At 44.1% G+C, this 12,549-nt stretch overlaps 1 protein-coding gene across 1 annotated transcript in view; it reads right to left on the reverse strand.

Moving 5' to 3' along the window:
* The window catches only part of LOC121281448 (receptor expression-enhancing protein 2-like), a 104,464-nt gene that overhangs the window by 12,498 nt on the left and 79,417 nt on the right, over positions 1–12,549 (reverse strand). Inside the window, exons 5-8 of the mRNA XM_041194394.1 lie at positions 11,071–11,184; positions 4,123–4,270; positions 3,039–3,154; positions 1,651–1,807 (exon numbers count right to left, since the gene is read on the reverse strand). Coding sequence (XP_041050328.1) covers positions 1,651–1,807; positions 3,039–3,154; positions 4,123–4,270; positions 11,071–11,184 — 535 coding nt within the window. The remainder of the gene's footprint in view (positions 1–1,650; positions 1,808–3,038; positions 3,155–4,122; positions 4,271–11,070; positions 11,185–12,549) is intronic.

The following is a 12,549-nucleotide window of genomic DNA, read 5'->3' on the forward strand; positions in this document are numbered from 1 at the left end:
TTCCCCCACATCTGTGTTCACTTTCCTGGCAGCTGCCATGACTCCTTCATCCTCTGGCAGTCCATGGTGCTGGGCTAATCACACCACCAAAACTCTGTGATGGATTCTAGGGGAATGGGAAACCCCTTGAAGAGATGGCTACTCAGCTCCTTATGTGACCCTGAGATGGAGGCACAGAGGCTCTCCAACCAATACCGCCTGCTCACAAGGAGCAGACCATCGGGCTTCTGAAGATGTAGTTCAGTGCCTGGTCTGGCTGGTTGGCACCCTGCAGTACACTCCTGCAAGTGTCTTCTGCAATGTGGTGGTCTGCTGCTCCCTCCATAACATGATCCTCCAGAGCGGTGTGGACCTTGAAATGGCACAGCTCATCGAAGGGAGAGAGAAGCAAGAGGCAGAACAGAAGGAGGAGGAGATGGACATTGCAGAACAGAGCAGTGCCCCAGCTGTGCAGGGAGGTGACCAAGGCCAACAGAGGACTCAAGAGTTCTGTCAAGATGCCATCAACATCAGGGATCATCTGATCCAGGCACATTTCAACTCAGCCCTTCTAAGCCAGGAGGGCGGCATGGTCAGGAACTCAACTTCACCCACCTGAGAACACTTGCATTGAAGACGCAGCCTTGACTGGATCCATTCTTACTGCCAATGAATGATGCAGATCTGTCCAAAGGTCTCACTATCCCTCCATTAATGATATTTGTGCTCCTTTGCCATCTCTTCCCTTTTTTTTCCAGGGTTGTCATTAAAGAATGCAAGCTCACATCTGGCATTATGAGTCAATATTTAAGTGTCAAAGTTACAAATTGCACATTTACAAATGAAGCAAACTCCAGGTGAACTACTCAGCGCTCTGCTCGACTTTTCATTCCCGGCCACTTCTATGCGGTACTTCCTTTGTGGCCTCGGTTGAGGTGGAGGCATCTTGCTTGCTTGACTCGGCTCACGGATGAGGTACATGTGATGGTCATCTTCGTTGTGGAGATACCATTGGAGACACCTCCAGAGACTGCTGTATTAGTGTCATCACTGGGCCCTGCCGTATAGTTGGCCCTCAGTCAGAAAAGCCAAGGAGGCTGATGATGATGTTGGCATCCCGAGGTTTTCCACCTTTATCCTCTTTGATGACTGTCTCAGCCCTTGGTTGGCACTCTGGCTGGAGTGCAGCAACAGTTGGGGTGCAAATGCCATCCACTCCAAACACCTTTGTGGCATCAGTGTCACTGACTAGTCAATGCTACCGAGTGTGGCATATGTTCTATGCACGTCTATGCACTGCTCCTGCATTTACCTATGACTCTCTATGAGGTTGACCACTCTCTCAATGGAGAAGCTCATACGGTCAAAGCCCTGAACCGTGATGGTGCACTTAAGCTCCATGGACTACTCTATTCTCAGCCCATGCCCCCCCACTGCCTCAGGGAACACTGGCATGTGGCCACACACCTGTTGCTGCTGGTCTAAGTAAAGCTTTCTTTCATGTGACTCCCGAGGCCCTTCATCTGCACCATGCTGAGCATGGCTATGTCTGTCCTCCATCCTCCAAAAGGAATTGCCCACAGCTACCTCTGCCTCTCTCACCTCCTCTTGCATACCAGTGCTCTGTTCTTCAACTAGTACCACCCTATGTAATCACACATGGGGACTCACCATTGTGAGTGCACCTTTTCACCCTCTCCATCTCTCCTTCCTCAACTTTCTCCTGCAGGACCACCCTGGCGATTTCCATGGCTCTCTTCTTGATGTGGAGATGGGGCACTCCTCTGATGGTGTAAAACCCCTCCCAGGTATTGTGCACCCTTTTTGCCTGCAAGGACAAAAGGGACAGAGAAAAAGAGAGAGAGAGAGAGGTGGCACTGTTGGCCTTTCTGATCAATGCCAGGTCCGTACAGCACTATGGCTCTGAGCCTTGCTGATGAGTCAGTAAGCGCCCTGGGCACATTCCAGTGGCATTCCACAGGGCTCAGTGTTGGGTCCTTTGCTGTCTGTGGTATATATTAATGATTTGGACTTAAGTGTGAGAGGCATGATTGGGAAATTTGCAGATGACACAAAAATTGACAGAGTAGTTGATAGTGAAAAGGATTGCTGTTGTTCCAGAATGATTTCAATGGTTTTGTTGAGTGGGCAGGAAAGTGGAAAATGGAATTAAATCCAGAGAAGTGTGAGGTAAGGCATTTTGGGAGGGTAAACAAAGCAAGGGAATAAACAATTATCAGGAGGATATTGAGAGCAGTAGATGAAGTGAGAGACTTTGGAGTGCATGACAACAGGTCCCTGAAGGTGGCATGACAGGTAGATAAGGTGGCAAAGAACGTATGTGAATGCTTTCCTTTATTGGATGAGGTATAGAATACAAAAGCAGGGATATAATGCTGGAACTGTGTAAACCACTGGTTAAGCCACAGTTGGAGTTTGGTGTAGAGTTCTGGTTGCCACATTACAGGAAGGACATAATTGCTCTGGAGAGAGTACAGAGGATATTTACAAGAATGTTGCCAGGGCTTGAAAATTGCAGCTATGAGGGAAGATTAGGTGGGCTAGGGTTGTTTTCCTTAGAATAGAAGAGGCTAACAGGTGACCTGATTGAGGTGTACAAGACTGAGGGGAAATTAGGAAAAGCTTTTTCACCCAGAGGGTGGTAGGTGTCTGGAATTCACTGCCCGGATTGGTGGGTTGAGGTAAAAACACTCAACTCATTTAAAAGGTACCTGGATCTGCACCTGAAGTGCTGTAATCTGCAGGGCTACAGACCGGGTGCTGGAAGGTGGGATTAGAATGGGTGGCTAATTTTTTCAGCTGGCACAGACACGATGGGCTGAATGGTCTCTTTCTGTGCCGTATCTTTTCTATGGTTCTATGGCACATATTTCTCCTATGTTCAGGAGCAGTATGCACCCTCATGGTCCTCGGCTGGAGCATCTGCTGGAGGTTGAATACCCAGAGACCTGAAATCAAGGTCTAGTGTGGCGCTCGCTTTGCCAAGGCGAAGGTCATTAAACATTTTATGGCACCGGATTAAATTCCTTTGGCCATACTTTATCTGCTGATGGCCTCTCCCTCACAGCCTCCAGAATGACCTTGAGGTAGGCATTAGAGAATCGAGGGGCAGCCCTGCTCTGGGTAGCAGGCCCCTGCCTCTCCTTCTGACTCCCTGGTGCAACCATTTTTTTTCAAAAGGCAGCCACAGTAATGGCTTTAAATGAGACCTCGTGCTTGCACAGTCCCGCCTCCATCCTGCACCCGTGGCTGCTAAATGGCTGTCCAACCTGCCCTCCAGCCAATTAGAAGCCCACCTCTGCACAAATCGCGGGCTGCGACTACACCGCCCCTCTCCACCGTCCCCATGGCAAGATCGGAACCTGGAAACTATCTTGATGCCCATTTCCAGACCCCAGAGGGAAAATATTGTCCAATGCTTCAGTACAATCAAAGGTCATCAACCTGAAACGCTAACTCTGTTTCTCTCTCCACAGATGCTGCCTGACCAGTTGAGTGTTTCCAGCACATTCCATGTGTATAATCAGCTATCATTAGACATTCTCAAGGCCGACCAGCTTCGGTTAACAAGATCATTGCTGCTGAACCTCATTAACACCAAAACCAGCCAATCACAAATGATTACTTGCAACCAACCTTATCAGATGCAGAGCACTCTGCCAAAGTGGTTATGGGGAGGAAAGTAGTGGAAATGGTTAATCAGCCTTTTCTGAAGGCTGGTGACTATATTGTGTTCGTGTGTCTTCTTACCAGAAGCCATTTCCATCCCAGTTACATTTTAATCAATGTTAAGAGCAGGCTGGATGAATTGATGATCTGTGCAGGGTCTGAGGGCAGGGCACTGTAGGATGGCATATTGCTCCTCTAAACAGGGTTTAGAAGCATGGGGTGGCCAGGGCAGACAAATCACTGTGTCTGAACCTCCAAACCTGATTGAAATAATAACAATGAATATAATGCCCACAATGAACTCATTAATACATCACTGCACCATTGTTTTTCAGCATACCTTGTGACTGAACAAGAGGTTAGAACCTTTGTTTTTATTTGTTGAATTTGTTTGCCCTTGTGGCTGATTTAATGACTACAGTAATACTGTGTATTGAAAAGTTCGAAACTTACCAGGATCATTTATCATTTCTGGAATGTTGCCAAAGGAAGTTCTCATACGGGGGTCAGTACTGCGCAAGTGGATTGTGTCTTCATCTCTGAGCAATGTCAGATCCTGCATGCTGAAACTCCGCAACTTGTCTGAGAGCACTCCTTGACCCTGGGCAAAAACGCAGATGGATGATTTTATCAGCAGGGTGAAATCTGACAGCAGCATCAAAATTAACTATTAAAGATGGTGAGTGAGGACACAACTGGGAGTTAGTTTCCTTGTCAGCCCGAAAGGCCAGATACTTGGCTCCCTTGAATTCAAAAGACATGTTTTAATTTAAATACTGTTCTTTTGCAAATCAAAATTCAAGACAGTTTTATCTATACTGCTGAGCAGAGGTGAAGGTACCCTGTTACGGTTATAAACAAAAAGGCTTCAACTATGCAAAAGAGAACAAAGAACAAAGAAAAGTACAGCACAGGAAAAGTGGGACATCACTATCTGCTTCTCTTGAGAATATTCAGGATCCTCAAATAGCAACCACGTGGTCGCATGCCCCTTCTGCTAGTTAGAAACTACAAGGGCACGATGCGCCTTCAATGGAGGTTGGAAGCAAAGATGCCAAGGAGAATACAAGGTTGATTTTCTGTCCACATGCTGAAATGACAGTGGGCTTTGCTGACCTGACTTCAGTGAATTTGATGAGAGTGGTTATATTGTGCCGAGCACACTCCTGGCCCAAATTAAGCTGCCATAGGGAACTTACTAAACAGTATTCATTAGTACAAGCTGCATAATTAGACGGGAGATAGTTTGAAGTGCAGCTGCTTGTGCAAACCTCAAAATGGCTGTGACAGGAATGCTGAACAACTGCACTGTTCGTTGAGGGTGTAAAGCATCACCATCTTCTGAAGCTTTTTTACTGCTTATGAAGGAAGTGCAGTAAAGGAGGACTGCAGGTCAATCAATCAACAGGAGCTCTGTGTAGTCCAATTGCTGGTTGGTGGGCAGAGTCACAGTGGGTAAGAAAGAAGTTTAACAGTCCAAGGATGTCTGTAATGATGAAGCTGGTCACCATTTCACCATACTAAGTAGACAGGCAAATTGTGCATAGCAGCATGAGTTTCCACTTATCCTGTCTCACCATAACTTATTATGAGACATGTGAGCATCACTTTTCATGTGAGACTACATGTTAAGATCTTACAAATTAGCTTTTTCCAGTGTTCATATATGTGTCCATAATGCAATTTATTACTACCGCTTGAAACTGCAATCACATTATCTTTTGGAAATGGAAACACACAAATCAACATTTCACCTATCTGCATGATGAATATAGAGTTACTCACATGCAAGATGGGATACTGAGCACACTCTTGTGACTCTCCTGAAACTTCCCAACATCTGAACACTGGGTAATAGGGGACAAACCTTCGTTTTAGATCTGAGTCAGTTTGAACAAGCCATCATCGATATCCTTTGGCCTGAGAGTACAGATAAATGGGTCTGTGTAAAACGAGACTCAAAGCTAGTACTATTCTGTTCCTATTTATCTTTCCCTTATTCACTGAATCATTCATTCACCTACACACATAGATTCCAGCACACCACCATGACGCATATTATTATAGGTGCAATCGCTTTTACAAGAGCGGATGCCTTGCAGACAGTTTTATTATTTATTCTGGGGATGCCCATGACATTGGGAAAGCTGCATTTATTGACCATCCCTAGTTGCCCCAGAAAATGATGTTGGATGTCTCCTTGTGCTGATGGTGCTCCCATTATGGTGTTGGGAATTCTAGAACTCTGACACAGGCGACAAAGGTACATGTCTGAGTTATGATGGTGATTGCCTGGCAGGGGAACTTGCCACTTTTGTCCTTCTTGGTGGATGTTAGACCTAAAGGTCCTTACAAAATTAGTCCAGCAAGCTCCTACGGTGCACCCTGTAGGCAAAAATAAATCCTGCCATAAAGTGATGCTGACAAATGGGGTTAATGTATAGGACAAAAAAAAATGGACTTTCTATACTCAATTTTGTGTCAAGCTTGTGCATTATTGCATCTGTACCTATCCAGGTACTTGGTGAGTATTCCACTTTAGTCTTGTTTTGAGCCTTTCATGTGGTATAGGTTTTTGTGGTATTGAGGTGGTTCAGTTACCTGGCAAATACTGCCCCTGCCCCCTCCACCTTCACCCACAACCTCCCCACCCCGTCCCCCCATCACCCCTCTCCATGATATTGATGTTGAAGCTTAAGGATGGGATAGGCTTATGTTTTTTTTGCCTTCCACATTTATGGCATAAATGCTACCTGTCACCTGTCAGCCCAAACCTTAATTCAGGTACTGCTGTAGGCTTGCAAGAGCTGCTAAATTATTGGAGGAATTGAGAATAGAGCTGAACACTGCACTATACAACTGTCAGCAAACAATCCCATTCCTGAGTGTGTAATCAAAACTATTGGTGAGATAGCTGAAGATGAATAGGCTATGAATTCTTTGAACAATGTCCTGGGACTACAACAATTAGCATCCAACAACCATGGCTATCTTCCTTTGTGATAGGTATGACTCTAGTCATTGCAGAATTTTCCTTTTGATTCCCATTGACCTAAATTTTGTTAGGCCCCCTTGCTGCTACACTCCATCCAACACTGTCTTGAAGTCCGGGTACCATTACTGTCACCTCTCAGCTTATGTGTCCAAGTCAAGATGAAAGCTGTGATAAGGCCTGCAGCTGAGCGGTTCTGACAGAGCCTGAACTGTCAGCAAAGCGATTATGGTGAATAGATATTGCTTGATAAAACTTATTGATGACTCCCTCATCATTTGCTCATGATTGGGTGAAACCTGACTGGGAAGGGCTGGCAAGGTAATTGGCCAGTTTAAATTTGCACTTTGAGGATAGGAAATACTTGGGGGAACTTTTTTAATCAGCTGGCAGATACCAATGTCATAACTGCATTGGAATAACTTGACCAGAGATATTCTAGTTCTGATGGTTAAATCGTCAGCACCACATTTAAGATGTTGTTTGCATCCCCAAGTCTTTGCTACATTCAGTGTGTTCAACCACTTCTTAATGTCACAGGAGTGAACCAAATTGGTTGGCATTTTATGCCAATGGGGACCTCAGGAGAAGACCAGGTGGGAACATCCCCTTGGCAACTCAGATTAAAGATACCAATAAACATCTTAGTCTTGTTTCCTGCACTTACATGTGAAGCTCTGCCTTACATGAAAACAAGCTGGGTATGGAGCCCTCTCTCCCATTATTTGCCTGATTGTCTTCTACTATTTTTGACCAGATGTGATAGAGTTACCAGGCATTGTTCTAATGTGTCAGTTATGGGACCTAGCTCAGTCTAGGTGTTTTTGATGTTGATTATACAACCCTGCATTATAGCTTGCCTAAGTAGGTTCCTTGATGTAAGGTATGCCTGATGCTGCCCTAGAAATACCTTTCTACACTTTCTAGTGAACCTAGGTTGGTCTCCAGGCGTGATGATTTTGGGGAGATGTGAAAGATGTGTCAGACCAGGAGATCACAGATTGTGATGGTATACAATTCTGCTGCTTATAATGTTGGCCCACAGTGCCTCAGAGGTGCCCTCAGTGACAGACTCCCAGATCTGTCCTTAGACTGTCCCAGGAGCACTGTTCTAATGTCATACAATGTCACTGAAGATGCCTCATTGTGAGGGCAATACATTGTGTCCACAAATACTGTGTGGTGGTAACTCCTATCAATGGTATGACAGATGTTTCTATGACAAATAGGCTAGTAAGGACCAGGTCAAGTAGATTGTTCACTTGCATTGGTTTCCTCACCACTTGACACAGGCATAGGTTGACAGCTATGTCCTTGAGAATTTGTTCAGCTTGGTCAGTGGTGGTACTACTGAGTCACTTGGTGGTTGAGATTGAAGCCTCCATGTCCCATCCCCAAATTGGATTCCCTTCAGTGAAATAAGATATACCTATGAATGGTGATGAAGGAGTACAAGGTGTTGGCTGATGGATATGACTGTGAGTGCAACTAGATCAGCCTGTTTTATGAATGATCTTTGGGACAGCTCTTCATATTTGAGCACCATATGTTGGTGAGGAGGACTCTGTAGGGTCAACTGGGCTGGGATTGTCCAAATCTTGTTCTGGGTGTTGCTGGTAGGTCCATCTACTATTTCTCTTATGATCCAATTCTATAGTGATTTGTGTACAACTATGTGGATTGCTGGGCATTGAGAGTGGGACCAACGTTATGTGTTGGCCTGAGCTATTAGCGAAGTCAGATTGTCTCCATACAGAGTTAAGTGGGTTTTTCTAACAATCTGGCAGCTTATTGGTCATTTCATCTGGTGTCAGCTCACAAATGTTCAGATCATTGAATTCAATTTCACAACTTGCCCCGGTGAGATTTGAACTGACCGTTTCTGCCTTGCTAGCCCTGTACCATAACCACCGCACTACTGTTTCAGTGAACCTTATCAATCACTCACAACGGCTCCAAAGAAACTCACGCCAGAGCATCACTCTGTATTGTCTTCTTCATTAAATGCCAACACTTGTATATCTATCCAGTGGGATTTAAATTGTCAATTGAGGAGCGTAGACAGGTGATTGACAGAGCACAATTAAGAGGATCAGAAATGATCAGTGCACATGATCAGGATGTGTCAGCTTCTGGAGGGTGTATGGAGGAGACACAGATGAGGTTATTATCCATCTGGGTGAAGTCGCATCAGTCAATTCAGATGACACACTGAAATGACAAGACTGTGCTAGAAAAGAGTCAGGATCAGCAAGTGACTTTGGCTACAGTAGTAGGGAATCTCTTACCCAACCCAAGCTAGTAGGGGGACACCTGTGTCAAGAATCTCTCACTGACACTTAGCTGCCGAACAACTCACTTACTTCTGGGGAACAGTAGGAGCTGAAGAATGGGATGTAAAGCAAATACAGCAGTTACCATCAGTAACAGGGCGATAAGCCTTATTTCAGAGTTATTTCATGAAGGTGTGGAATAAGGAGTTAACAAAAGAACAGACTGGAGTGCATGATGTTCCATTGTTACTGATGGGGAGACTTTGGAAATCATTGAAAACTTCCTATATCTCAGCAGCTACCTTTCTCAAAAGGACACCATCAAAGAGGAAAACCAACACAGAATCAGCTGAGCCAGAACTGTCTGCCAAAAATTGTGCAACTGGGTCTTGGACAACACAGATCGCAATAACAGGACAAAGGTGTTAGTCCACAACGGTGTTGTTGTCACCATCCTTCTATATGGCAATGGGACTTGGGTCACCTCCAAGCACTGGAGGATTTCCACCAGCATTGTCTCTACAGGTTAATCAAAGTCAAATGGGAAAACAAATGAACAAACTCAAGCATCTTCATCAAAGCCAATTCCTTACGAGAAGTCAGCTCCGCTGGTCAGGAGATCACATTCACATGCCAAATAATCGGTTCCCGGATCAGATCTACTTTTCAATCTTTTTTAAGATTGGAACCGACTTCAAGGAAGAAAAAGAAAACATTTTAGGGACACTCTGAAGGCCTCACTGAAAAGGAGACAAGTTAATATTGGTGTGTGGTGGGGACTTGCCACAAACTAAGCTATGTGATAGCATCTCACCCAACAAGCAGCAATATAGTTGGAAACTGACCGCATAAACTCCGCTGTGGAGAAGTGACAAAAGCAGAAGGAAAGATAGCAGAACCCTGGCTCGAGATGCCCCTTCCTTGGGAAAACTCTTGTCCTCTCTGCCCAAAGACCTGTAGCTCTAGGATAGCTTTCTGAGTTACCTAACAACACACAAATCGTGAAGCCTGGCAGACACCATCCTCATTTTGAGGGACTGATGAGGACAACAATGACTTGAGTTAGCGTAGAGGTTAATGTTGCTGAGTGTATTTTGGTCATGCACTATGCGTAAATGCAGCCTCCTTCTGAGGTCCCCAGCATCATAATTGCCAGTTTCAGCCAATTCAATTCATTCCACGTGATATCAAGAAATGGCTGAAGGCACTAGATAATGCAAAGGCTATGGGCCCTGATAACATTCAAGCAGTAGTACTGAAGACTTGTGCTCCAGAATTAGCCGCGCCCCTAGCCAAGCTGTTCAGACAGTAGTCAGACAGGGGAGTGTTTTCTCCCGAGATTTATTCAATTTGTATAGAGAAAATATTCCTAGAGAGATTGAAGACCTTCCTAGATTATTAGCTGGAGGTTACAATCTTAATAATATAAACACGCCATTGATGCCGATCTTACTGCTGACTGAAAAGGAACTGCAAAAGATTTTGGATTGAGTAGTAAGTGAAAGCGAGAAGAAAGGGTTGAACTTAAATTGTAAATAAACAAAATGTCCTACAGTGTCCAAAAAGAAAATCACACCAGAATGTAAAATCACAGTGAAGGTCACACAGGTAGACAAATTTTGAATCTGTCTGAGTTGGATATGGTGTTATCTGCATTAGCATAGTCTCCCTTTATCTCTTATGCCATTCCAGTCCTCCTGTTTTTATTCTGGGGGCAGGGGAAGAAATTAAGAAGCAGCAATATGAAGAGTTAACTTGTCTCTTCATCCAATCCAGCATTCCAGAAGCAGCATGATACCCACATTGACAGTTCCTGTCCTTCATGCTCATTACATGCAGGTGAAGCAGTAGTATTTTAAACTGTCATTAAAACCATTGTAGACTCTTAGTAGTTGAAGTGCTCATCATGTCTACCATGAGGGGCTTAAGTGTGACTTTACATATTGCCCCTTCTGTAACATCCTTCTCCTGGAGGCAAGGTAAACACTTGCATTGGGAATGGTCAGAATTAATTCATTTCTAGCTGGCAGAGCTTGGGAGATTTACCTCTGCAAGTTGTCCAGAGACAGAAGTGGTGCTCGACAATTAACTGACACAGTGTAGTAAAAATCCCAGGCTAAGAAAGCTTACAATTACCTTAGCTGCAGCAGTGACTGCAGCATTGGCAGCGAGATTGAGTCCACGTTTCCCAAACCGCATCATGGTCTCATAGCTGCGATCTTTGGCTTGGCTTATGTACTCATCAATTTCCTACACAGGCAGATAGGAAAGAGAAGAATTAGAATGAAAAGGACCAAATTCCTGTTGAAATCTACAACAAAAGGTAACTAAACATGCTGCAGAAATACCAGCTTTAAATTGTTCCTGGTTATCATGACTCATGTATTGGCTTAAAGAGCATCAGCATGAACAGCAGAGTCCTGTTTCAGCGCCAATGCAGATATCTTCATTAATTCATGTCAGAAAAACTATTCTGTGTAACTTCTAGCGCATTTTTGACCTCTGGGTCATTATTCCTAATATGTTTCCAAGGAAAGTATGGCTTGCAATTTTCCACAATCATCTGAAGGAATGCAGCTATAACGTAATACCATCATACTCTAGGAGTGGAAACAAGTGCATCCCTAGTGTAGCCAGATATAGCATAGGAACATCCACTTTAAGTTAAGAAATCTCAGCCAATCAACAGGAAAGAGAAACCTTTATTCCCGATAATTCCCAGTTTAGAAAGATCCTGTAATTAACTTAGCAGTGGTGTAATATCGAAACTACCCTCAAACTGCCTGATTTTCAGACCAACTGTTACTAAGTGGGCGAACTGCTCTTGTCCACCTTGCTGGAAGGATGTAATCATATGCCACAGCTCGAAGGATGTGGAGTTACAGAGATTGTGCTTACTGAAAATCTACATTCAGAAAATTCAATCAGGCAAACTGACATCAGAATCAAGAAAGTTAACTATCTCCAACAGCTTTTTCTAAGAAAGCCACAGTTTCAGAAGGTAGCTGGCTCCCAGGTAATTGTACCCAAGGGGCAAGTCAAACATATTCATGAGAAAACCTGAGCATTAAAAATTAACATTTTGTTTTCCATCCACTCTTACTCAATAAGCGTCGCACATTTTCTTTGCTTATACGTGGTCAGCTCAATGACTTGGGCATCATGTTAAGTAAAGCTGGGTCAAATATGGGGGAGATTACAGTGAGAAGAATCATTAAAGCTCAGCCCCATTTGTCATTAACAGTGATGTCTCTGTTATAAAATCACAATCTACTCAACAATGGAATATTAGACTCTTGGCTGACAGAGAGGAAAAAAAAGCAACACCTCTTGCTCAATACAGTGCAGAGTGAATTGGATCAGTGACCTTGATGAAAACAGTCTACTCCATGCTGAAATTCTCTCTCCTTGACATTGAAGAGTTGAGAATAGACTATCAGATGCAAACAACACCAAGAGGTGGCAGAGCTTAGGCCAAACATTTATATTTATGCCAGATACACACTATCTGCTGGAACTATACCTCAAAGAGTTTAACTAATCTCAAAAGGTTCAACAGCACTCATGGTAAACCTTCAGAACACCACTTCTCCAGCCTATGGAACTCCCTGTACA

This window comes from Carcharodon carcharias, chromosome 8, assembly GCF_017639515.1.
Source record: "Carcharodon carcharias isolate sCarCar2 chromosome 8, sCarCar2.pri, whole genome shotgun sequence".
In the NCBI taxonomy this organism is placed as follows: Eukaryota; Metazoa; Chordata; class Chondrichthyes; order Lamniformes; family Lamnidae; genus Carcharodon; species Carcharodon carcharias.